This window comes from Ranitomeya variabilis, chromosome 4, assembly GCF_051348905.1.
Source record: "Ranitomeya variabilis isolate aRanVar5 chromosome 4, aRanVar5.hap1, whole genome shotgun sequence".
Lineage (NCBI taxonomy): Eukaryota > Metazoa > Chordata > Amphibia > Anura > Dendrobatidae > Ranitomeya > Ranitomeya variabilis.
Window position 1 is genome coordinate 523,199,948 of NC_135235.1, and position 25,257 is coordinate 523,225,204.

The 25,257-nt window shown below is 46.1% G+C and overlaps 2 protein-coding genes across 10 annotated transcripts in view; one reads left to right on the forward strand and one right to left on the reverse strand.

Annotated features, from left to right (window-relative positions):
* The window catches only part of SNX11 (sorting nexin 11), a 32,141-nt gene extending 18,809 nt beyond the window's left edge, over positions 1-13,332 (reverse strand). For 2 of the 9 annotated variants that reach the window (XM_077252220.1, XM_077252214.1), the window contains exons 1-4: positions 13,201-13,332; positions 10,389-10,449; positions 7,492-7,530; positions 6,881-6,967 (exon numbers count right to left, since the gene is read on the reverse strand). In XM_077252220.1, the coding sequence (XP_077108335.1) occupies positions 6,881-6,967; positions 7,492-7,530; positions 10,389-10,415 (153 nt within the window). In that variant the 5' untranslated portion in view covers positions 10,416-10,449; positions 13,201-13,332. Of the gene's footprint in view, positions 1-6,880; positions 6,968-7,491; positions 7,531-10,388; positions 10,450-12,020; positions 12,372-13,110 lie in introns of all 9 variants that reach the window. The other 7 variants (XM_077252221.1, XM_077252217.1, XM_077252222.1 and 4 more) reach the window with 5 other exon arrangements.
* Positions 13,333-13,593: 261 nt separating this feature from the next.
* On the forward strand, positions 13,594-22,327 carry CBX1 (chromobox 1). Its single transcript, XM_077252226.1, has 5 exons — positions 13,594-13,732; positions 17,206-17,372; positions 19,227-19,392; positions 21,146-21,240; positions 21,348-22,327. Exons 2-5 carry the CDS (start codon positions 17,263-17,265, stop codon positions 21,490-21,492), a joined length of 516 nt encoding a protein of 171 aa, XP_077108341.1. The 5' UTR covers positions 13,594-13,732; positions 17,206-17,262; the 3' UTR covers positions 21,493-22,327.
* The last annotated feature ends 2,930 nt before the right edge of the window (positions 22,328-25,257 follow it).

A 25,257-nucleotide genomic window follows, 5' to 3' on the forward strand; every position in this document is an offset into this window, starting at 1 on the left:
GTGTATGGAGTAGCTCTTCTTTAGGGTTGGAGGGATTGGGAAGAAAGGATGGTAAAACTATCTCCTGTGACCTGTGAAACCGTGATGACACTTTTGGTAAATAGGCTGGGTCCGGTCTGAGGACTACCCTATCTGGCAGAAACTCTGTAAGGGGAAATTCTGGAGAGAGCTTGTATGTCCCCTACCCTACGGGCAGATGTTATCGCTACCAGAAATGCTGTTTTAAGGGATAGGGCCTTGATTGAAGCTGATTGTAATGGTTCAAACGGCTCTCTAGTCAATGCTGACAGGACTAGATTAAGATCCCACGGCATAGATCTATCCTTATGTATGGGTCTAGCCCTGCTAGAAGCTTTAATGAACCTTGAGATCCAATAATTATTGGCGATGTTACAGGAAAACAAGGCCCCTAGGGCCGAGACTTGTACTTTTAGGGTACTAGTGGATAGATCTAGCTCTAAGCCCCTTTGCAGGAATTCTAAGATCTGTTTTATAGGTATTCCCTCTTCTAAATTAAAGTCAGAAGAGGCCAGGAATTTCCGCCAGGTTCTAGCGTAGATTGTTGTTGTAATCTGCTTCCTACTTTTCATAAGGGTTTCAATCAAATTTGGGGAGAACCCTTTGTCCCTCAGTAACGCCCTCTCAAACTCCATGCCGTTAAATGGAGATTCTTTACTTGAGGATGGCTGATCGGACCCTGGTGGAGCAAATCTGGGATGTCCGGAAGCACCCAGGGGTCCTCCACTGACATGATCCTGAGCCAGGTGAACCAGGCCCTTCTGGGCCAAAATGGGGCAATCAAAATAACTCTTGCCCGATCCTCTCTTATCTTCCTGATTACCAGAGGTATCAAGGCCAGCGGGGGGAACGCATAAGCCAGCCGAAAGTTCCAACTGATCAGAAAGGCGTCTACCGCTAGAGGATTCTCCCTGGGATTTAGGGAACAGAATTTTACTGTCTTTCGATTGTCCCTGGTGGCAAATAAATCCACCTCTGGATGTCCCCATTTGTGGACAATCTGGTCGAACACAAGACTGTTTAGAGACCACTCCCCTTGTCTCAGGGTGTTGCGGCTTAGAAAGTCCGCTTTTACATTTTCTTTTCCTCGTATGTGCAGTGCGGTTAAAGATAGAAAATGGTCTTCCGCAGTCTGGAATAGACGATCTGTCACCCTCATCAATGATTCGGAATGAGTTCCACCTTGGTGATTTATGTACGCGACCGCCACCTGGTTGTCCGAGAGGATCTTGACGTGGTGACCCTGCAGATATGAGAGTAATTTTTTAACTGACAGTTCAACCGCCATTAATTCTTTTTGGTTGGAGGAGGCTGATGTTAAGGGGTCCCATAGACCCTGAACTATCATGTCGTCCATGTGTGCTCCCCAACCTGAAGGGCTAGCGTCTGTCGTTACAATACGTGTCGCCTGTGTCACCCAGGGAACTCCTGCCGATAAATTGTCAGTGACTAGCCACCATCTAAGAGATGTCAGTGCTTCTGGACCCAAAGTAATCTGACTCTGCAAGGAGCCTTGCAAGATTCTGTCATTAACCAGTACCTCGGATTGTAAGGGTCTGGTGTGAAATTGGGCCCACCGGACAGCAGGAATGCACGAGGTTAGAGATCCTAACAGTGACATAGCCTGTCTAAGTGTCATGGATGGATTATCAGTTGCTCTAGACACCTGTTGTTGGATGTGTAATAACTTGTCGGGCGGAAGACAACACTGTTGGGTCTCTGAATTTAACAACAGTCCTAAGAATCTCTGTATTTTCTGGGGCTGTAATCGGGATTTTTCATAATTCACAATCCACCCCAGATGCTCAAGTTTGGTTGTGGTTGTCTGTAGCTGAGAGAGGCAATGGTCTGCTGAATTCCCAACTATAAGGAAATCATCCAAATAGGGGACAATTAAGATGTCAGACTCTCGTAAGTGTGCCATGACTTCGGCCACTATCTTGGTAAACACCCTAGGAGCCGCTGATAAGCCAAAGGGAAGAGCTCTAAACTGGAAATGACGAATTTGTCCCCCCATTGACACAGCTACCCTCAGGAATCTCTGGAAGTCTTCATGTATTGGGACATGATAGTACGCGTCCTTTAGATCTACAACTACCATGAAGCAGTGTTTAAACAACATTTTTATTGCTGAACCAATTGATTCCATCTTGAACGATTCATTGGTCAGAAAATTATTAAGGCCTTTAAGATTTATGATCGTTCTAAATGATCCGTCTGGCTTCTTGATCAGAAAGAGAGGAGAGTAAAATCCTCTCCCTCTTTCTGATACTGGAATTTCAACCAAAACATTCTTGAAGCATAAGTTTGTGACCTCTGCTTCCAAGGCTGCTTGCTCAAGGGGGGAGGAACGTAAAGGGGTTAAATTAAATTTATCTCGAGGCCAGTGATCAAAGTCAAGTCTTAGACCTTTTGCTATGATGCCTCGGACCCATTTACTGTTTGTAATGTCAAACCAAGCTGATGAGAAAGCTGACAGTCTACCCCCCACGGGGACCGCTAGTCATTGGTCCGGTTTTTTCTGTTCTTTCGAGGAACGGCGAAACATATAGCCCGTACCTCTTCCGCGTCTGTCCTCCCATCTAAAACTCTCTCTAGAGGGTGAGGATCCGCGTTTTTTCCCGCGACCAAATCTCCTTTTAATGAAGGGTCTGCGGTAGGATGCTGAAGATGGATTGGGAAATTTCTTCTTATCATCCCCCGCTTTCTCCAGCAACTCATCCAGAGTTGGTCCAAAGAGATATTCTCCTTTACACGGAATGGCGCAGAGTTTAGTTCTGGATTGAATGTCGCCAGACCAGCACTTCAACCATAAAGCTCTACGAGCCGCGTTGGAGAGTCCTGCCGCTCTAGCCGCCATCCTGACTGAGTCCACAGATGCGTCTGACAGAAAGGCCGCAGCATTCTGCATTGTTGGTAAAGCCTTCAGAATGGAATCTCTGGAAGCGCCGTCCTTGAGCTGGGACTCTAACTGATCCAGCCAGACCATTAAAGACCTGGCTGTACAAGTCGCGGCAACTGCTGGTCTTAGAGATCCTGCCGCCGTCTCCCAGGTTCCTTTAAGAAAAGCATCTGCCTTTCTGTCAAGGGGGTCTTTGAGGGTCCCCATATCCTCAAATGGCAATGAGGCCTTCTTCGACGCTTTTGCCACCGCCGCATCCAGCTTAGGGGCTTTATCCCATGTTTCCACAACCGGATCGTCGAAAGGGTACCTGCGTTTCAACGCTGGCGGTAAGGAACCCTTTTTCTCGGGTTTCTTCCATTCTCGGAGAATCAGGTCTTGGATTTTTTCGTTCACCGGGAAAGATCTATGTTTCTTACGATCCAATCCGCTGAACATCATATCCTGCTTTGAGGGCTGCGGTTTGGGCTCTTCTATCCCCATTGTGCCTCTAACAGACTTGACGACTTTGTCAATTCTATCCAGGGGTAGACAGAATCGTCCAGACTCCTCATCTGATGAAGAGGAGGAAGGACTTGAGTGATAGGCACCCTCTTCTCTTTCTTCCTCCGAAGAATTAGAGTCCAGAGGGGTCCTATGTTTGGAACCTCCCGCTTGGGACAGGGACCGTAAGGATTCCCTTACTTCCAAACGGATCATTTCTTTCAGGTTAGCCGCACTCACAGATTCTTCCGCCACCTAGGGGAGGACAATATAGGTGATAAATACTATCTGACCTAATGTCACTTCCACCCAACCACTCCTGTAGACCTCACCGTCTGTTGTATACAGGGGGCACATAATTTTTGGGGGCAAGAATCAGGTAAGGGGACCCCACAGAGGGCACATTCCTTATGCCTTGACTTGTCCGTGCTTTTCTTCCCCTAGAATGATAAAGTATAGGGGGCCTGTGTCACAGAGTGAACTTTCACGTAGATCACTTACCCGTGCGCCAAAGTAAATACCGGAATACGAGGGGGTTCTTTCCTAGCCGAAGCTCTGGAACCTTTTGCGGACGAGCTTCTTCGACTGGACTGGTCGCTTTTGTCTTTGGGCTTCTGACGCACCTCATCCAGCTGCTGCTGCTGCTCACCACCACTCTCCATGATGATTTGCGACCAAAAGCAGGGCTCTGTAGTTGTCACCTGCTTAAATCCCCCTTGGATCCGGTCAGCAGATAGGTCAGACGCTGCCCCATTGGCTCAGGATACCGCAGGGAGGCAGGAACCATGTGGGAGAAAACCGGCATCAGGATGCTATGGGCGCCGCCATCTTGGATCGACTGCGCATGCGCAGACACCCGGCGACCCGGAAGCGGCTGCTAACTCCGCCCCCTCACGTCACTGCACCCGGAAACGCTCCAGCACACGCTGAGAGCGGTGCAGGACGCCGGGAACGGACCGCAGCGCTCCGGGAGTTCACCCAGGCAGCCCTGACGCCGGCACCCCACATTCACCGCACCGCTGCACCACCAATGGGTATACTTACCGGCGCCGACGCTGATGGAGGCAGGAAATCCTCCGGACTCCGCTCCCTGCTGCGAACGCCACCGCGTGCAGTCCAGCCAGGACCACCGTGGCGTCTCCAGGGTTCTCCGCACCGGCCGAGGTAGGAGACCCCCCCGCTACCAGATTCGGTCCGGCCGGCCTGGGCTCCTTTAGCTAATCTGTAGGCACCCGTCCCTTTAGGAACAGGAAACCAACTGATGCAGGGGAGAGGTGCCGCCCTTTTGTATCTGTAGGTTTCCTGTTCCTAATGGGCGGATCCCCTCTCTCGTCGTGCTGTCATGGGAGTCCGAGTAAAAAATGTTTACAAAAATTGCGCCATTTTCCAAGATCTATAGCGTCTCCATTTTTCATGATCTCGGGTTGAGGGCTTATTTTTTGCGTGCCAAGCTGACGTTTTTATTGATACCATTTTGGTGCAGATACGATCTTTTGATCGCCCGTTATTGCAATGTTGTGGCGACCCAAAAAACTTAATTCTGTCATTTTGACTTTTTTCTCGCTATGCCTTTTAGCGATCAGCTTAATCCTTTTTTTTTCTTTAATTGATAGATCGGGTGATTCCGAACACAGCGATACCAAATATGTGTATGTTTGATTTTTATTCTTGTTTTATTTTGAATGGGGCGAAAGGGGGGTGATTTGAACTTTTATATTTTTTAAAAAAAACCTTTTTTTTTTCCATTTACTTTTGGCATGCTTCAATAGTCTCTATGGGAGACTAGAAGCTGCAATAACCCGATCGGCTCTGCTACATACAGGCGATTATCAGATTACCTGTATGTAGCAGAATACCTCACTTGCTATGAGTGCCGTCCACCGGGTGGCGCTCACAGCAAGCCGGCAGTGACACCCATAGAGGTCTCCAGGAGACCTCTGGTTGTCATGCCAACCCACTGGTGACCCACAATCACAAGATTTTCTGGCCCGATGGCCGGAAGTGCGCGTTAAATGCCTCTGTCAGTCTGACAGCGGCATTTAACGGGTTAATAGCCACGGCTGGATCGCAAATCCACCCACGGCTGTTCCGGGCACATGTCAGCTGTTCAAAACAGCTGACATGTGCCAGGAAAGATTTGGGCTCACCGCTGGAGCCCACTTCAAAGGAAGAGAAGTGACATGTGCCGTACTACTATGGCGCATGTCGAAAAGGGGTTAAACCAGGTACTGGTACTTTTGGCAGTGAGCACAGGTGCCAAGTCCTGCTGGAGAATGAAATTTCCATCTCCAAAAATTTTGTCGGCAGAGGGAAGCATGAAGTGCTCTAAAATTTCCTTGTAGATGGCTGCACTGACTTTGGTCTTGATAAAACACAGTACGAGAGAAGAGAAAAAAAGATTACACTAATAATGGTGTGCACATCCACATAGTAAAATATAAGAAAAAACCTTTATTGCACCTCAAGACAAAACAACATTTAAAAACATGTAAAATACATATAACATGACCAATAAACCATCACCCCCAAAGAACTAGGCCAATTAGGCATAGAGTGAAACAAATTAAATAATCAATGTTATATTTATAAAAAGCTCAATAATGGCCCATGTACACCATAATATGGGTCTAGTCAGTAAGCACAAGCAAATATTAGTGGCAAGCCATACAACATCCCAAAAATAATGTGACCACAAAAGTATGTATAGTGAATACAATACACCTTACATAGCATATATGCACACGACTGCTGTCACAAGTGTGCCGCATTGGGAAAACATAGGATAAGAGCCAAACCAGATCTCAATTTGCAGACACTGTTTCGGGGTACTGCCCCTCGTCAGTGCAAAGTGGAGATCTGGTTTGGCTGTTTGAGAGGCCCTAAGTCATGTGACAAGGCTCGTTAAAGGGTCAACATTGACTGTTAGGATTGCTACTTCCAACAGGTGGCACTAGAATTCTAGTCCTCTTCTTCTCTGAAGAGACAATTTGCATATTTCCCAGAGGAACATTGCGGCTTTAAGTCTCCTCACCTCGGCATGCTTAACATGTCACTCTCCGCAAGGAGAAACGATACTTCTTGGATCCCGTACATTAAAGAAAAAACTTTCATACAAAAACCCCCCAGTAAACTCAGTTTTCCAGGGGAAACAGACGTTAAATCAGGCACCCATTTAACTAACCGCCACGTCTGTATGTCACCACATTTCTCCTCCATTGCAGCCACGTTGCTGCTGCCCTGTCAGGCCTTACCCTTAGATCTCACCTTTTCAGTCAATGTGTTAATATATCCATTCACCTTATTAGTTCTTTATATTTATGAGAAACATGTGTGACCAGCAATATAACCACTATGCAACTTTACAGGAGCAGGGATATGGGACCGAAGATTTAGGCATAAATATAATTATGGTAAGAATTGTATGTGACCCTGTATATCCTCTATTATGACTCCAACATTAGAAAAATAAGGACTTACATGAAGGAATATTTTATAATCCACATAAGACGTCCATGATCCCTCATTCTGCAGTCTGGGGTCTTGTACACGTACAGTGATAAACTCCTAGATAAATAATAAGCCGATAAATGGTTTAGATTAAGCTACAAATACCACATCAGCGATTATCAAATCATTTTCAAGTTGTAAAACCACAGACCAGATGAGTGTAGTCGTGTAATACAGTCCATACGTGGCTCACTACATCAGTGATGCTACATCAGCCCATGTAAAGGATGAGATCAAGTACTTCTAAGAATAAAGGCTTAAGATCCATGGTCTTTCTTTGCCAGTCCTGCATAACTCTGCTAGAAACAAAAATGTAATATTTTTTTGCGGCTATCCATAATCTTTATTATTACTATCTAGATACAGCCCTGCCAGGACCTTCCTCCTCAGTGATATGAAGACCAAACTAAGTTCCCTGGACTCCCTGATGTAAGGGTATAGCCACTCCTGTATACGGCTCTTCTCGCCTTTCCATCTCTAAATGCCTCACTGCTTCTAACAGAAAACGTGCGGTGCCTGATAACAGAAGGCCAGTCACAGGGATAAAGGGAGGAGAAAACACAGGTGTGATATATGCTCACCTGTATGCTGGGAAGTGACCGAAGCTGTGGCACTGTGCACTGTGAATACATAGATATTCACAGTTCTTGAATAACACAGCTGAACACTGGAGTAAAAGCATAACACTATACAAGTAGATTCTACTGGGATGTGAAGATTTCATTTTTGGCTGCAGGTGAACTTTACAGTAGAATTTAAAATGCTATTTCATGTTTTCTCTTTTTTCAAACTTGAATATTGATGTATTCTCAGCTGACTAGCACTCCCACCATCCAGACTGAGGAGGCCGCAGTGATCCCCATCATTGCACGGACTTTGCTCAGTAAACACTTTGCAGAGGCTCTACTTAGTACTGCAGCTCCGTCCCATCCATGTAAATAAGGATACTCTGTGATGAAGATTTAATTATTTTGTTTTTCAAATAACCTCGTGGATGGTATTGTGTGTCAGGGCTCAATTTATCACTGAAATCAATCTTAAACACATGATAATTAGTTTTCCAGGCGATACTAATTAAAGGAAAACTACTTAAAAATGATGTTTCACATTATTAAGCAGGCCACAGGTTTCAAGCAATATATGGGATATAAAAAGGATCTCTCTGCTGCTGAAAAGCGTTAAATAGTGCAAAAACTTGGAAAAGGTATGAAACGAGATATTTCATGAAAATTTAAGAGCGATCATCATACTGTGAAGAGATTTGTGACTGAAACAGAGCACAGACAGATTTCATGCAGATAAAGGCATAGTGAGGAAGGTTTCTGCCAGACAAATTCATTGGATTAAGAGAGCAGCTGCCAAAATACCATTACAAAGCAGCAAACAGTTATTTGAAGCTGTGGGTGCCTTTGGAGTCCCTCGAACCTCAAGGTGTAGGATCCTTCAAAGGCTTGCTGTGGTGCATAAACCTACTATTCGGCCACTCCTAAACAGTGTTCACAAGCAGAAACGGTTGCAGTGGGCCCAGACATACATGAAGACTAATTTTCAAACAGTCTTGTTTACTGCTGAGTGTCGAGCAACCCCAGGTGGTCCAGATGGTTGGAGTAGTGGATGGTTGTTGGATGGCCACCATGTCCCAACAAGGCAGCGACGTCAGCAAGGAGGTGGAGGAGTCATGTTTTGGGCCAGAATCATGGGGGAACTGGTAGGACCCTTTAAGGTTCCTGAAGTTGTGAAAATGACCTCTGCAGCAAAGTATATAGAGTTTCTGACTGACAACTTTCTTCCATGGTATAAAAAGCAGAATTGTGCCTTCAGAAGCAAAATCATCTTCATGCTGACAATGCACCATCTCATGCTGCAAAGAATACCTCTGAGTCATTGGCTGCTATGGGCATAAAGGGAGATAAACTCATGGTGTGGCCACCATCTTCCCCTGACCTCAACCCTATAGAGAACGTATGGAGTATCATCAAGCAAAAGATCTATGAGGGTGGGAGGCAGTTCACATGAAAGCAGCAGCTCTGGGAGGCTATTCTGACTTCATGCAAAGAAATACGAGCAGAAACTCTCCAAAAACTCACAAGTCCAATGGATGCAAGAATTGTGAAGGTGATATCAAAGAAGGGGTCCTATATTAACATGTAAGGCTACGTTCACATTTGCGGTCAGCGCCGCAGCGTCGGGCGCCGCAGCGGCGCCGCATGCGTCATGCGCCCCTATATTTAACATGGGGGCGCATGGACATGCGTTGTGCTGCGTTTTGCGCCGCATGGCCGCAAGCGTTGGACGCAAGAAACGCATCAAGTTGCATTTTTTTTGCGTCCAACTTTCGGCCAAAAACGACGCATGCGGCGCAAAACGCAGCGTTTTAGCGTGCGTTTTGCCGCGTTTTTGTTTGCGTTGTGCGCTGCGGCGCCGACGCTGCGGCGCACAACGCAAATGTGAACGTAGCCTAACGTTGCCTGTTAGGATGTTTTGGAGTTAAATAGCTTTTTTGTTCAGTGAATGTGACCTCCTAATGCTGCAAATTCCACAAATGAGCATTTTCAGTTCTTTAAAACATATCACGTTTAGAAATTCTACCGTGCCTAATAATTTGGAACAGTGCATTTTGAGTTTTTATTCATTTTGGAGATTATACTGTTATCATTGGGAGGTTTCTTCAATAAAATTCGATGTATAGTCTAACACAGTGGTCCCCAACCTTTCTGACCTTGAGAGCCAAATTCAGCTTAGAGAGAGGGTCGCGAGCAACATTCAGCACTAATAGAAGGTCGTGCGCCACATCCAGCTCCCACCTCCTTCAAAGTAGTATCAACCAAAGCCCCCATTACAGGCATAATGGTAACCAAAGTTTTTCCACAGAAATCACTCCAGAGCAGTACACTGAGATCCGGGGGTATTCTCCCAACACACTGTACAGGTAGTACAAACCTCCAGCGTACCATACCTAAAACATCTCTAAACCCCTAAGACCAGTAAATGTCCATCCAGATCTGAAATTCTGAGCAGGGCTACTCACAAAATTCACCATTTTGAGATGTGCTCTTTATACCTGTTTGCTAGACCTGGACCTAATGCATCAAGCTGGCAGACAGTTGCGAGCCACAATTCATGGGGCCGCGAGCCACATGTGGCTCCCGAGCTACAGGTTGGGGAGCCCTAACTAACGGGTAATGACTTTATTAGACTGACTGTCATTTGCATCAACCATTTAGGAAAGTCCAAGAAAAATTTAATTTGCATAATAATTTGGAACATGGTGTAAACTAAACCACAAATATTCACATGTAGAAATTAATCTTCTCGATTTTTTTTGTTTTACACATTCTAATAAGCAAGTTGTAAAGGTTTCTGGGAATGGTATCCCCTATAAGTGCAGTGACCCACCATTCCTAAACTCCACAAGAATGTTCCTTCCACTGCCCACTCCCTAATATCCCCCTCACCTACACTGTGCAGTGAGTCTCACCTCCTCATCAGGGTTATTCTGACACATCCTCCAGCTGCTTTCTGGTCAAAGGAGCTTTCATCTGTAACAAGAACAAAGGCAAAATCTCAACACATAATACAATTCAATATGTTAACAGATTAAAGGGAATCTGTCACATTTGACCCAAGCTACTTATATATGGGCATACAGGCTATAGACTGCTGAGGAGTGTGATGCCTGTGTGTCTCATAACAGATGCCATAATTTTGACAAATCATCTTTTATCATGCTATATAAGTGACCCAGGCTCTGGGGAGGACGCAGCCTGGAGATAACTCTGCCTCCAGAGCTTATTATACATGTGGGTATACATGTTATTATACAGTGGGTACAGGATTGCCATACATCCCATACACTGTGCTTGTAATGTAGAACGCAAAGTTTTGGACACAATACAAATGTTAGACGTCCAAAATGCTGCTACTCCTGATCGTGGGCACGCAACCTCACAACTTACTGGGAGACAGGGTTGTAATACTGTTGCAATATAACAGAGCTCAGTGGGGAAAATGTGTTTGCAAGAAGAAAAGCTTCATTTCTCCTGTTCTGTGTTAGTTACCTGTCTCACACTGGTAACTCCCCTTCATGTATAATAATCTCTGGAGGCAGAGTTATCTTCCATGCAGCGTCCTCCCCAGAGCCTGGACGTGGTCATTTATATAAAGTGATAAATGACACACAGGGAGGACTTTTCCCAGCAGTCTATAACCTGTATGCCCATATTAATAGTATAGATAGGTCAAATGTGGAGACAGATTCCCTGTAATCACCTTGTAATAAAGCATATCCTCTGTATCACTTCTTTCTACCAGATCACTGATATATTACTGTACCTCCTAATACCATATACCCCCTATACTACTGATTTATCACTTCCTAAGGGTACGTCTCCACGGTCCGTTTCGCCGGCGGGATCGCCGCAGTGGCGAAGCCGCTCGGCGCTAAGCCCCGCCCCCTTAATGGGACGCGATGGTGCCGGATGTGTACAGTACACATCCGGGATCATCGCACCCCTCGCCATAGGGCCCTGTGATATGCCTTGCGGGGACGCTGCATCCCCGCAAGGTGTACGGACATGCTGCGTTCTGAAAAGACGTGCAGCATGTCCGGAGTCGCAGGGCCGCCGCGTGCGGGTTTCCACGCATAGTGGAGACGGGATTTCATAAAATCCCCTCCACTATGCTGGAACATCTGGACGCTGCTTGTTTGACGCTGCAGCGTCAAACAAGCAGCGTTTACGTACCGTGGAAACATACCCTAATAATAACAATTTTTTTTTTATTTCTTTAGCACCAACATTTTCAACAGCATTTAAATTTTAACGGGGACTTGTACAGATAATAAAGACATTACAGAATAACACAATTCAATATATAATAGGGTATTCACATAACTGCATGACCTGGTCACCAGCCATTATCTGTATAAGTGCAGGTACAGGGGGCTATTAAGTGCAAGTGAGGGTGAACAAACAGATGCTACGAGGGTCCTGATTTGGAAGAAAGTTTTGTAAAGGCAAAACGAAAATAGTTATATAAGTGAGGTAATAGGCCAGTCTAAAAGAAGTGCGTTTTGAGGGCAAGCTTAAAACTGTGGGTATGGGGAATTAACCTTATTGTCCTTCGTAGTGTGTTCCAGATAACTGGCGCAGCTTGCGGGAAGTCTTGGAGATGAGAGTGGGAGGTTCGGATTATGGAAAATGCTAGTCTTAGGTTATTAGCACAACAGAGGGCACGGGTAGGGTTGTAGACTGAGACAAGGGAGGAGACGTAGGGTGGTGCTGAACGGTGGAGTGCTGTGTGTGAGAGAGATAAGTTGATATTGGACTCAGTAGCGGATGGGCAACCAGTGCAATGGCGGGCACAGGGTAGAGGCATTGGTGTAGTGAGGAGAGCGCTATATCCTGGAGTCCAATATAGTGAAGCATAGTGAGGAGGAGCTGGTGATCCACAGTGCCGAATGCTGCAGAGAGATCCAGGAGTGTAAAAAGCAAAAACCAGATTGTAATCTGGGGCACATACCCCCCCCCCCGACATATCACCTCCTAATACCATAGACCCCCCCAAATCAACTCCTTAATACCATAAACCCCCCCCATAGCACCTCTTAATACCATAGACCCCCTATATCACCCTCTAATACCATAGACCCTCCATATCACCCCCTAATACCATAGACCCTCCATATCACCTCCTAATACCATAGACCCCCCCAAATCAACTCCTTAACACCATAACCCCCCAAATCAACTCCTTAACACCATAAACCCCCCATAGCACCTCCTAATACCATAGACCCCCTATATCACCCTCTAATACCATAGACCCTCCATATCACCCCCTAATACCATAAACCCCCATAGCACCTCCTAATACCATAGACCCTCCCATATCACCTCCTAATACCATAACCCCACCCTATATCACCCCCTAATACCATAGACCCCCATATCACCTCCTAATACCATAGACCCCCCTATATCACCTCCTAATACCATAGACCCCCCTATATCACCTCCTAATACCATAGGCCCCGCTATATCACCTCCTAATACCATAGACCCCCCTATATCACCCTCTAATACCATAGACCCCCCCTATATCACCCTCTAATACCATAGACCCACCCCATATCACCTCCTAATTCCATAGCCCCCCCCCCCCCCTATATCACCCCCTAATACCATAGACCCCTATATCACCTTAATAGCATAGACCCTCCTTTCTCTAGAACACCACGGTACAGACCACATCCTTACATATCCCCTGCACAGAAACGTAAAGCATCTTACACACGATAAACCACCACTCCCCGTGGTCTCCTCTCAGCTGTTTTCTTCTAACGATCACTTCCGGGCAATGCGCGCAGGATTCTGGGAAGTGTAGTTTCCAGCTCTGCAGCATTCGCCTCTATAGCTCTATACACTAATAATAACAGGCTCTCATAATCTACATCCCATGCCGCACATGATTATTAATCCCGTAGAGCAGTTTCCAGAGCAGTATCCCCCTGAGGAGTGAAATATTCATTAGTGAGGAACACGCTGCTGAAACGGAACTACAGCTCCCGTGATGCTCGGAGGCGCGGCGCATGCGCGGTGCTACTGCTTGGTGGCGGCAGAGCAGAGCCTTTTGTTTGGAGGCGCCACATTCCCAGAACCGAACCGGATCACGTGTACTGGGAGAGCGGTTGGAGGCCGTGCAGCGCGCCAATTCCAGCTCCACCAGCGGCTGCAGAACGGTTGTGCTTCGCTGGAGGCGCCTTTCCAGGTGCAGCGACAGGCCTGAGAGCCCGGGGAGACCAGCAGTCGTCCCGCCCGACTGGTGAGATGTTGTCTCCGTACTGCTGCTCCTAGCCCTGCGGTGTGAAGTGATGGTGCCCCGGCTGGCGTAATGCGCCGCCCCGGTCAGTGCAGGGGGACTGGTCACTTGTAGAGCTGGTGCTCCTCTGGGGAGGAAAGTTGTGCCCGAGTAAGTGGCGCCCTCAGTGCTGGGCATGGCGGCCTGCACCTGGTGCCACCTAGCAGGGCTGCATCATCCAGCAGGGCTGCCTCATCCAGCTGGGCACTAAGGGGCCACATTACATGCCAGGAGATGTGGTAGGCAGTGTTGCTGGTCAGGGGTGACAGGGGCCCTCCAGTAACACTGACTCTGGGGGCCACTGTCAGCCATATGCAAGCATCACATTACCCTCACTCACAAATTCCCCTCTGCTTCTATGTAATATGAATGATGTGGTGCCTCCTTCATCCGTCCATAGTGACTGACGTGTAGTGCCAACTAGTGCTCATGTAGGGGCCTGCCGGGGAATTCACCTACTCCCCAGTAGGCCAGTCCCAGGTGCTGGTAGGGGCAAGGTGGCAGTAGCTCTTTAGAAGGCTGTGCCATCATTAGCACAGTGCCCACTGGCAGCATGACGGCGTCTGTGATTTCCTTACCTGTTACCTCTCGGAGCATCGTTACAAAGTGACATTACTAGAAGTATTACACACATTAGGTGGCCTTGTTGCCCATAAAATCCCGTCGGTGCTCCCTCCGCCACTCTGGGTGCCATGCTCTATTCAGAACAGAGAGCCACTACATATATCAGCTCTTCATTGGCCACGGAGTTGTCCAAACCTTGCATCTCATGGCACGTCTTCCTGCACTTGTTTCTCCACACCTCTCCCATAAAGGGAACTTTCCTCAATCACTTTGACTATTTTTTTTTTTTTTTAATGTTTCATGTTTCTTTTGAAATCTTGCCGTTTTCTCTCTGACCACTGATCCTCATATGAGACTGACACTTCTTATTTTGTACAGATCCGCTCACCTGTCCTTATGGATATGATCACAGGCAGGATGACACTGGCCATTTATGTAAAGGCATCTATACACATTAGACCAAAGTCTGCTGAACCCACCAATAATGGCGGATTGTCTCTCAGTCTTATGCATTGAGGGGCGTCCTGATGATGTCTGGGGAGAGACTATTCCAAGTTGCTGAATTTCAGTGAACGATCCTTTTGTTCTCCCTGAAGATAAGATCCCGTCCTTGAAGTCTGGCAGCGGCTCTCGTAGAGAACACAGAAGCACTTGGCTAAGCCTAAAGGTACCTTCACACATAACGATTTCGTTAACGATATCGTTGCAACGTCACGCTTTTTTGTGATGTAGCAACGATCCCGCTAACGATCTCGTGTGACAGCGACTAACGATCAGGCCCCTGCTGGGAGATCATTGGTCGTAGGGAATGATCAGGACCTTTTTTTGGTCACTGATCACCCGCTGTCATCGCTGGATCGGCGTGTGTGACGCCGATCCAGCGATGTGTTCACTTGTAACCAGGGTAAACATCGGGTTACTAAGTGCAGGGCCGCGCTTAGTAACCCGATATTTACCCTGGTTACCATTGTAAAAGTTAAAAAAAACCAAAACACTACATACTCACATTCCAATGTCTGTCACGTCCCCCGCCGTCAGCTTCCCGCACTGACTGTCAGTGCCGGCCGTAAAGAAGAGCACAGCGGTGACATCACCGCTGTGCTCTGCTTTACGGCCAGCGCTGACAGTCAGTGCGGGAAGCTGACGGCGGGGGACGTGACAGACATTGGAATGTGAGTATGTAGTGTTTTGGTTTTTTTTAACTTTTACAATGGTAACCAGGGTAAATATCGGGTTACTAAGCGCGGCCCTGTACTTAGTAACCCGATGTTTACCCGGGTGCTGCAGGGAGACTTCGGCATCGTTGAAGACAGTTTCAACGATGCCGAAGTCGTTCCCCTGATCGTTGGTCGCTGGAGAGAGCGGTCTGTGTGACAGCTGCCCAGCGACCACACAACGACTTACCAACGATCATGGCCAGATCGTATCGCTGGTCGTGATCGTTGGTAAGTCGTTTAGTGTAACGGTACCTTAACACTCCCTGTGTTTGGGGGAGTCAGACTGATGGCTGGACGAACATTCATCTGAAAACATTCAGCATGTTTGCATTAGTAAACTGAAAAGATGGTAACATTAAAAGGTATCAACCACTGAGGACTCTCAATTCTAAATATTTTTCTATCTACTGGCTAACACGGTACCAAGATATATATCTTTCCTGCATTAGTAAAATAACACTTGTACTCACCTGCGGTGTCTGCACTTGCGGTTGTGTCACATGAGCACTGCGCCCAATCAGCTCTGCTGTCACTGTCCCCTGCTTCAGACATATCCGACATCAAGAGCTATGGCTGGCTGCTCCCTCTCTTGATGTCTGATGCGTCCGAAGGTGGGGACAGTGACCTAACAACCTCACGTGAGCCCTGGGAGAGCGAGTACCGAGACAGCTGGAATGGCGCCTGCATCGGAAGTGAGTATATAAGTATTTTTATTTTACTGGCGTAAACATGCTGATTGAGACTATGTTGTCTGAGTAATTCACAACCCCTTTAACAATATGTTCATCCAGCGCATAGTTGACCTGTTGACTTTTCGATATAACCCTTAACATGCCACTCTAAAAATTGAGGACTAGCTTTTTTTCTTTTTAGACTCCATGTTAGCAGATGATCCACTAATCATGTCATACACTTGTATTTTGACCTTTTAAAAAAAAATGCTGAACAATTCCAAATTGACAGATAACATGTCATTAGTCACATATAATCTCCAGGCGCTGGTCAGCAAAATGAGCAATTCACAGTACGATCCAACAGGCAAAGCTGCAGTGACCCCAAGTAAATGAAGCGTTTTGTCTCTTCTCCTACTTGGGATCTAACCTTGGTCCATTACGTGGGGTTGTATTGCAGTCCTCTGCATGCCCTAATATCCGCTCGTTCACTTGCATTCAACTGTACTGTTGCATTTTCTTCACTGTGACATCTGTACCTAGTGGTCCCAAACCCTCGATGGTTTCTACATGGGTCACATATTGTGGGTAGGTGAGCCCCTCCAGCACCTGGGGTGATCTCATGAGTATTAGTCGTGAATCTTTTTGTCTACTGATCACTAATTGTCATTGAGAAACCTTATAGTAAGTGTTCCGTCTTCCTGCAGCACCACCACAGGGAAAATTAGTTATTACACAAAATCAAAGGGGTGTAATACAAAATACAGATTCTCCGGAACGTGAGATGTTTTGTAACCACTCTAATTTGGCCAAAAGATGAGAATTCCTTAACGGGGGTATATAAAACCTGATAACTCCTTTCAATGGATGCCACCGTTTTCACTGGCACAGTTTGATGCTAGCATATGATTTGTTTCATGCATAATTATTTTAATGTTTGTATAGTGTCTTCATCTCTGATTTCTTCTCTGCCCCATACATACAGATCCATCACACCGACAACCTGGCGACAGTTTTGGGAAAGAAACAAAACAAGAAAAAAATGGAAGTAGAAGATGAAGAGGAGGAAGAATATGTTGTCGAAAAGGTTCTAGACAGGCGGGTGGTTAAAGGGAAGGTTGAATATCTTCTGAAATGGAAAGGGTTCTCTGAGTAAGTGATTGATTTATGGAAAGTTAGGTGGCTTATTCTACTTTGCAACTATATTTGTTGGGTTTCCTTAGCAGCAGACTTAGAGATGTCGGACTCAAACAGCTACCAATGTTCTGTAGGTAATAAGAGGAGTGTAAAACGTGCAAGTGAAAAACCCAACAAAAAAGGATTGACGGGAGACTCTCATAAGGCGCCAACATCCTGGCAGTGGAAAGCTCTAAATTGGAATTGTGATCTGCATCTTCAAAGTTCAGTTTTCTATTCACAATTATGCGATTAAAAAAAAAAAATTCAGTTTCTGGGATGAAAGCGTCCTCAACTGAAGTAGCTACAAATCTCACTTATGCCCAGTCTGCCAACGCTGTCTTACAGGTTAATTCTTGGCACATTATTGGTAGTCTCATGTGAATCCATTTAGTTTTATGTCTTTTAAAAACTTCTGTTTGCCCACATGTACAGACAAAAAAAACCTTATGAAACTTAATGCGGGCTGATATTTTTGGTCTAAAGTGTCATTATACGTCACTAAGTGGCGTGCCATTATGCTCAGTGACTTGCAGCCTTGCTGCACTCACTTGTGGGAGTCTAAGGGTGCCGTCACACAGTACCATTTTCATCGCTACGACGGCACGATCCGTGACGTCGCAGCGTCGTATAATTATCGCTCCAGCGTCGTAGACTGCGGTCACACTTTGCAATCACGGCGCTGGAGCGATGCCGAAGTCCCCGGGTAACCAGGGTAAACATCGGGTTACTAAGCGCAGGGCCGCGCTTAGTAACCCGATGTTTACCCTGGTTACCAGCATAAACGTAAAAAAAACAAACAGTACATACTTACATTCCGGTGTCTGTCCCCCGGCGTTCTGCTTCTCTGCACTGTGTAAGCGCCATAGCCGGAAAGCAGAGCGGTGACGTCACCGCTGTGCTCGCTGGCCGGCGCTCACAGTGCAGAGAAGCTGAGACGCCGGGGGACAGACACCGGAATGTAAGTATGTACTGTTTGGTTTTTTTACGTTTACGCTGGTAACCACGGTAAACATCGGGTTACTAAGCGCGGCCCTGCGCTTAGTTACCCGATGTTTACCCTGGTTACAAGCGAACACATCGCTGGATCGCTGTCACACACAACGATCCAGCGATGTCAGCGGGTGATCAAGCGACGAAAGAAAGTTCCAAACGATCTGCTACGACGTACGATTCTCAGCAGGGTCCCTGATCGCTGCTGCGTGTCAGACACTGCGATATCGTAACGATATCGCTAGAACGTCACGAATCGTACCGTCTTAGCGATGAAAATGGTACTGTGTGACGGTACCCTAAGGGTGCAGTCAGATGGCCGTATAACTGGTGAATAGATCGTATCCCAATTGTGGGACTGGCCGTCGGCTCTCCTGACCTGAACGTGACAGCTGTGTAGAAATACATGTTGTCACATTCAGGTCAGGAGAGCCAACTGCCCGTCCAAGGATTTACGATGCAATCCTTGTGCGAGTTATACGGCCGTCTGACTGCATCCTTAAACTCTCCTATAGATGACTGATAAGCTAAAGCTTCTGCACTGATCATCCCTCCTGATTTACACTGCAGCTCTGCTTATGTAGATTGACTGCTGTATATGGACTGTCGATTGGGATAATGATTTTCAAGTTCAGAACAAATTCTGGGTCTTCAGATGGGGGAAATAAGGATGGGCTATCTTGAATTTCAACATGTCCAATCCTCTCTTGTGCTGTGCTGCTTGGCACCTCATCTGTAAGAGAAAAAAAAAGTATGATGGTGTAATACCAATAAACACTTTGGGGGTTCACGAGTCTTTAGAATTTAGCTGAATCTGAATGCATCTGGTGTTTGCAGTGATGACAACACTTGGGAGCCAGAAGAGAACTTGGACTGTCCTGATCTGATTGCAGAGTTCCTACAGTCACAGAAAAGCGCACACGACACAGATGGGAAGCGCAAGGCGGATTCTGACACTGAGCTTGTGGGTGAAGAGGTTAGGCCCAAGAAAAAGAAAGATGAGGTAAGAATAGTTGAAGAACCAAAACACTTCCAGGAAAAAGGCACATTTAAAACTTCTGTTGCTTAAGTCTCAACAACTACATATATCTAATGTTTAATTGTCTTCACTCTATACGTTATTACTATTTTTAAATCTTCTTTTTGATAATTGCCTTTTTTTTTTTTTTCAGTGGACAGTGGTGGGATTGGAACTGCCTCAACCCACATTGCTCTGACCTGAAGTCTTGAAAAGGAAGATATTAAAGGGAACCTGTTACCTGTTTTTTGCCACTTAATCTGAGAGCAGCATGATGTAGGGACAGTGACCCTGATTCCAGCCATGTCAATTACTGAGTTGCTTGCTGTATTATTGATAAAATCACTGCTTTATCAGCACAAGGTTATTACTGGAGAACTAGTAAGCCTGCTGCCTTGTAGTCCTCCATATTCATAAGTTCTGTATATCCCTACCCACCACTGATTGGCTGCTTTATCCCTATGTAGAGCTACACAGTAAGTTGCCAATCAGTGGTGTAGGTGGGGTTATACAGGGCTCAGCATTCAGAGAACTGCTAGATCTACAGCAGATAAAACGGATTGTAATTAAATAAGTGAACAGCTCAGTAGGTGACACATTGCTGGAATCAGGAACCCTTCCCTTACATCATGCAGCTCTCAGTTGGGGGTAGCAAAAATCTGGTGACAGATTCCCTTTAATTGCCTCCTTCACTTAAAATGAGCACCTGAATGTAATGGCTCTTCAACACTTTCACATACACCATAATTCTTGATAGCTCATTTTTTATGGTTTAATAACCACTAAAACATTTTTAGTAAAGTCTTAAAATAAACAAATTAAGCAAAATTCCCCATATCTCCTGTGGCTCCAGTTCTCAAGCTGCCTTGGTACTCTGGTTTCTACTTATTGCTCCTGATAACACGAATTGCTAGGAAATGCTGCTCAGCCAGTCGCTTGTTAGCAGGATCTCTGCTGCGAACACTGGCTGAGCATAATGTTTGTACTATTGCTGAGTGCCGAATTAGGACCAGGAAATGGAAGCCAGCGGGGCATCCAATAAGTGATAGAGTAAAAGCGGGACAGCCCCTTTAGGTGAACGTAGTAGTTCATAGGCCAGTCATGGCCACAGCTGTGTGCTCCTGTATGATGGGGAGAGGCCTACAAACTGCGTCTTTTGGCACAATTAAAGGTATTAACTTGAAACTACCAGCACCGACTTGTCTGTAAAATGGATTTGAGCATTCTTGGACATATTGCAATTCAACATGGTCCTTCCATGTCTAGAAACAGTGTTGACCTGCAGATTTAACGGTAATATGCAGGTTAAAAAAAAATTCAGATCATGTCAGGATGCCTTAGTGGAGCACCGGATTAAGGGACAAATTTAAGTTATACCCCCCTGCAGCCGCTCGCTCCCAGTTACTTGGGTGGTGCAGGGAGACGTTGGGTAGTGAGGCACATCCTGCTGCACGCACACACACACACACACACACACTCTCTCTCACACTCGCTCAATCAATGTACCGGAGAGTGATTGCAGTGGGAGCTGTAACAGTCACTGCTCCTTGCATAACCTGGATGCATGGAAGCTAGTGGCTGCAGGGAGAAAAAAAATATTTTTACCCAGTAGCCGCTGTTGTGGTAAGCCAGCCAGGTATGATTTTAATGCAATTTACCTTCAGACTAACACTATATTTGAAGGCATATAGCGTTTCTGAACAACAATATTTAGCATGGTGTCCTTTCTATCCGACAGGTTGAGAAGCCTCGTGGATTTGCGCGAGGCTTAGATCCAGAAAGGATTATTGGAGCCACAGACTCAAGCGGAGAGTTAATGTTCCTGATGAAATGGTAGGTATGGTTTGCACCGATTGTATCACAGCATCTCTGATGATTAGTGTGCATTTATTCACCAGCTGGCAGGAGGTAATGTTATCTTTCCCTTGTATAACCTACAGGAAAAGCTCGGACGAGGCCGATCTCGTCCCAGCAAAAGAAGCCAATATGAAGTGTCCCCAAGTGGTGATTTCTTTCTATGAGGAACGGCTGACGTGGCATTCCTACCCAACAGAGGACGAAGAGAAAAAAGATGACAAGAACTAAAGCCAGATAATGCGGTTATTCACAATGGATGGTGGGGCCTGCGGCATAGTGGGGACGGGGTGGGAGGATGGCAACAGGATTCAGTTTTTCCTGCAGCCAAAGAAGGTGTTTCCATTGTAAAGCCCAGGAGATACTGCACCCTAAGCCCCTGCTCCTCCTCTTTCCCACTAGTGTTACTGCATTTTTACCCAGTAGCATGTATTGTTTGGCTATTAGTGGTGTCTGTCAAAAAAAAGAAAGACATTGGGGGTTTAAGAGGGGGGGGCACTATTTCTTTCTATTTTTATTTTTTTTAAATCTTACTCTTTGGACAAAGAAGAGAAAACTGATCACCAAAAGACGAAGATGAGTTTTGTGTTAATGTCACTCGTTCAGTGTTTGGCTGCTTTTGGGGGGCATTGTCTTTGCCACCCTTCATGCAGCTGCAAGGACCCTACAAGATGATGTGCTACCTAATAGATGGGAATATTGACACATTCCGACATCTATTTGTATGAAACTGAAGGTCCATTTTATGGGATGGGCAAATTGTGAATTTCTAAACGGTCACTGGGAGCTGGTGCTGTTCATGTGAAACTTTTTATGATTGATTTTTTTTTTTTTTTATCTTCTCTTAACCTCTTGAGTAGGATGCCTTAAGTAACCAGTCTTTAAGATACGGCTACCTAAGAGCTTCTCTACGGTTTTATTGTATAAACCTGTCATTTTGTAGGTTTTTTTTTTTCTTCTACAATATCATGTGTTTTTAGGTTCTGTGAAAACTTTTCTCATATGTAAAGTAAATTTTAGGCAGCATTTTGTCAGTCACCCTAATAAAACTTTTAGATTTATAAAATATTTGTCTTTTGTTACTTGTATTATTTGTAGCATCAGAATATACATTAGTGAAATTTGAGGTAGAAAAACAGGAAAGGGGTGTCTACCTCGGCTTTACTGTAGATGCTTTGGCATCATAATAATGCAACTGTGCAAATTCAGACCCATAGATTTGCATGTTCATGGGTAGCAGGACTGATCTCGCCAATTTATAAGCTATTGGATGAAAAGAGTGATAAGACCATATTATGTATTACTAGATGGTAGCCCGATTCTAACGCATCGGGTATTCTAGAATATGTATGTAGTTTATTTATGAAGATTTTAGCACAGGCCACGTAGTATATAGGAGCCATGTAGTATATAGCAGACAAATACTACGTCGCCTGTGTTATATACTATGTGGCTGCTATATACATACATGCATGCATACATACATACATACATATTTATTGTAGAATAGCCGATGCATTAATACAGGCCACGCAGTATATAACAGTGGCCACGCAGTATATAACACAGCCCACGCAGTATATAACACAGGCGACGTATTGTATAGCACAGGCCACGTAGTATATAACACAGGGTACATAGTATATAGCACAGCCCACGCAGTATGTAACACTGCCCAAGTAGTATATAGCAGCCATGCGGTATATAACACAGCCCACGTAGTATTTAGCAGTGTGGGCACCATATCCCTGTTAAAAAAAAAATTAAAATAAAAGTTATATACTCACCCGCCGGGATCCAGCGAAGCTCTGGCGATGCGCGCGTAGCTGCCGCCATCTTCCGTTCCCAGGATGCATTGCGAAATTACCCAGATGACTTGGCGGTCTAGCGAGACCACTAAGTCTTCTGGGTAATTTCGCAATGCATCTCTGGGAACGGAAGATGACGGCAGGCGCGAGCGCATCGTCGGACGACGGAAGGTGAGAATAGCAGGTTTTTTGTTTTATTATTTTGAACATTAGATCTTTTTACTACTGATGCTGCATAGGCAGCATCAATAGTAAAAAGTTGGGGACACACAGGGTTAATAGCAGCGGTAACTGAGTGCGTTACCCGCAGCATGAAGTGGTCCGTTACCGCTGGCATTAACCCTGTGTGATCGGAGAGGAGTATGGAGTGGGCGCCGGGCACTGACTGCAGAGGAGTAGGGAGGAACTAATCGGACTGTGCCCGTCACTGATTGGTCACGGCAGCCATGACAGGCAGCCGGCGAGACCAATCAGCAACGAGGGATTTCCATGACTGAAGTTGCCGACAGAAAGACGGAAGTACCCCTTAGACAATTATATATAGAGATTTTTTCATTTGTTTCACACTTTTTTGTTAAGTATATAATTCCACATGTGTTAATTCATAGTTTTGATGCCTTCAGTGTGAATTTACAATTTTCATAGTCGTGAAAATACAGAAAAATCTTTAAATGAGGGGTGTCCAAACTTTTGCTCTGTACTGTATATAAACGAATGTCGAACAGATTGAAAATCATCCATTTTTTTTTTTTTTCTGTATGGAAATCAGATTTTCCAGGATGTCACTCCTGACAGCACCATGGAGGAGGTCCTCCTCCTCCTTACAGGGACAGGAAAGCACACGAGAGTTTAAAAGGTCACACCCTGCCCCACTTCCCTCAGTGCTTTTCCTGTCCCTGCATGGAGGGACACATGAGAGAAGCAGCAGCTTACCAGACTCGGGGATCGTGCGGCTTGCCCAAGATCCCCTGTCAAGTGACCCAGGGCCGAAACTCCCTCTGCCCCAAAGACCAGTCGAGCGGATGTGCTCCTGGGTGAGCCGCTCCTCCCGGTGGGAGGCTCTTGGCTCGGATGGCGGCTGGTGGGCTTCTTCCAGAAGTTGCGCTCCGGAAAGATGTCTCGCTTCCGGTGACGTCACTGACAGCGTCAGAGGTCGGCGTGTGTTGGAGGAGGAACACTGAATAATAGCGAGAACAGACCTGAGTTCCTGGATCTTGCAGGGCGTACGGTGGCAGCATGGAAGAGCTGGGCAAGATGGACCAGGAAGAGGGGCAAGTGCACTGTGCGCAGAAGTTCCCCAGCACCCGGCTGTCACTTAGACCCTGTCCTCGGCATTTAGGACATTCTCAACACATAGCCATTTTCAACCATTCAGCCAGTGGTCGGCTTCAGCTGCTAATTAGTCCCTCTCACAATATGCAGGACAAGGGAGCCCCAGCTCAAGCGTACGAGCAAAGCCTCATCAAAATCCAAGCGATGTCCCATTTGCTATATGAAGCTCCCTGACACCTATGACAGGACCCTCTGTAATGTTTGTATGACCAAGATTGTAAGGGAGGAACAGCCATCTCTTTTGTTGGAAATGAGGTCCCTCATCCGGGAGGAAGTACAGGACTCTATATCTAGCCTCTCTCGCCTGCAGCCTCCCAGTCCAGGTTCATGTTCTAAGGGGCCTAGGTGGGAGATGCAGCAAAGCTCAGAGGATTAATTCCAACCCCTGGAATCTGACTAGGAGGAAGAGGGCGTAATTTTGACGGAGAGTCAGGAACGGGGCAGAAGATACCTATTTTCTGCTGAGGACACAGACGAGTTGGTACAGGCAATCAGAGACACAAGGCAAGTAGGAGAGGACCCCAAGCCACAGTCCAGACAGGACTTAATGTTTGGGGGCCTTAGAGCACAATGGTTTGGGAGCCATGGTGCTGGAGGAATGGGAAAATGCTGAGAAATGGCTGGTGTTGTCCCGAGACTTCAAAACTCATCTCTCCTTTGATCCGGAAGACATAAGGGTCTTGGAGGAAATTCCCAAGATTGATGTGCCAGTGGCTAAAAAATACCTCTATCCCATTCCAGGACTCTTAAAGCCTAAGAGACCCAATGGGCAGGGAGGCCGACATCCTTCTAAGACGGACTTGGGAGTCCTCCGCGGCCTTAATTAGAACAAATATAGCCGCAACATCATTGGCTA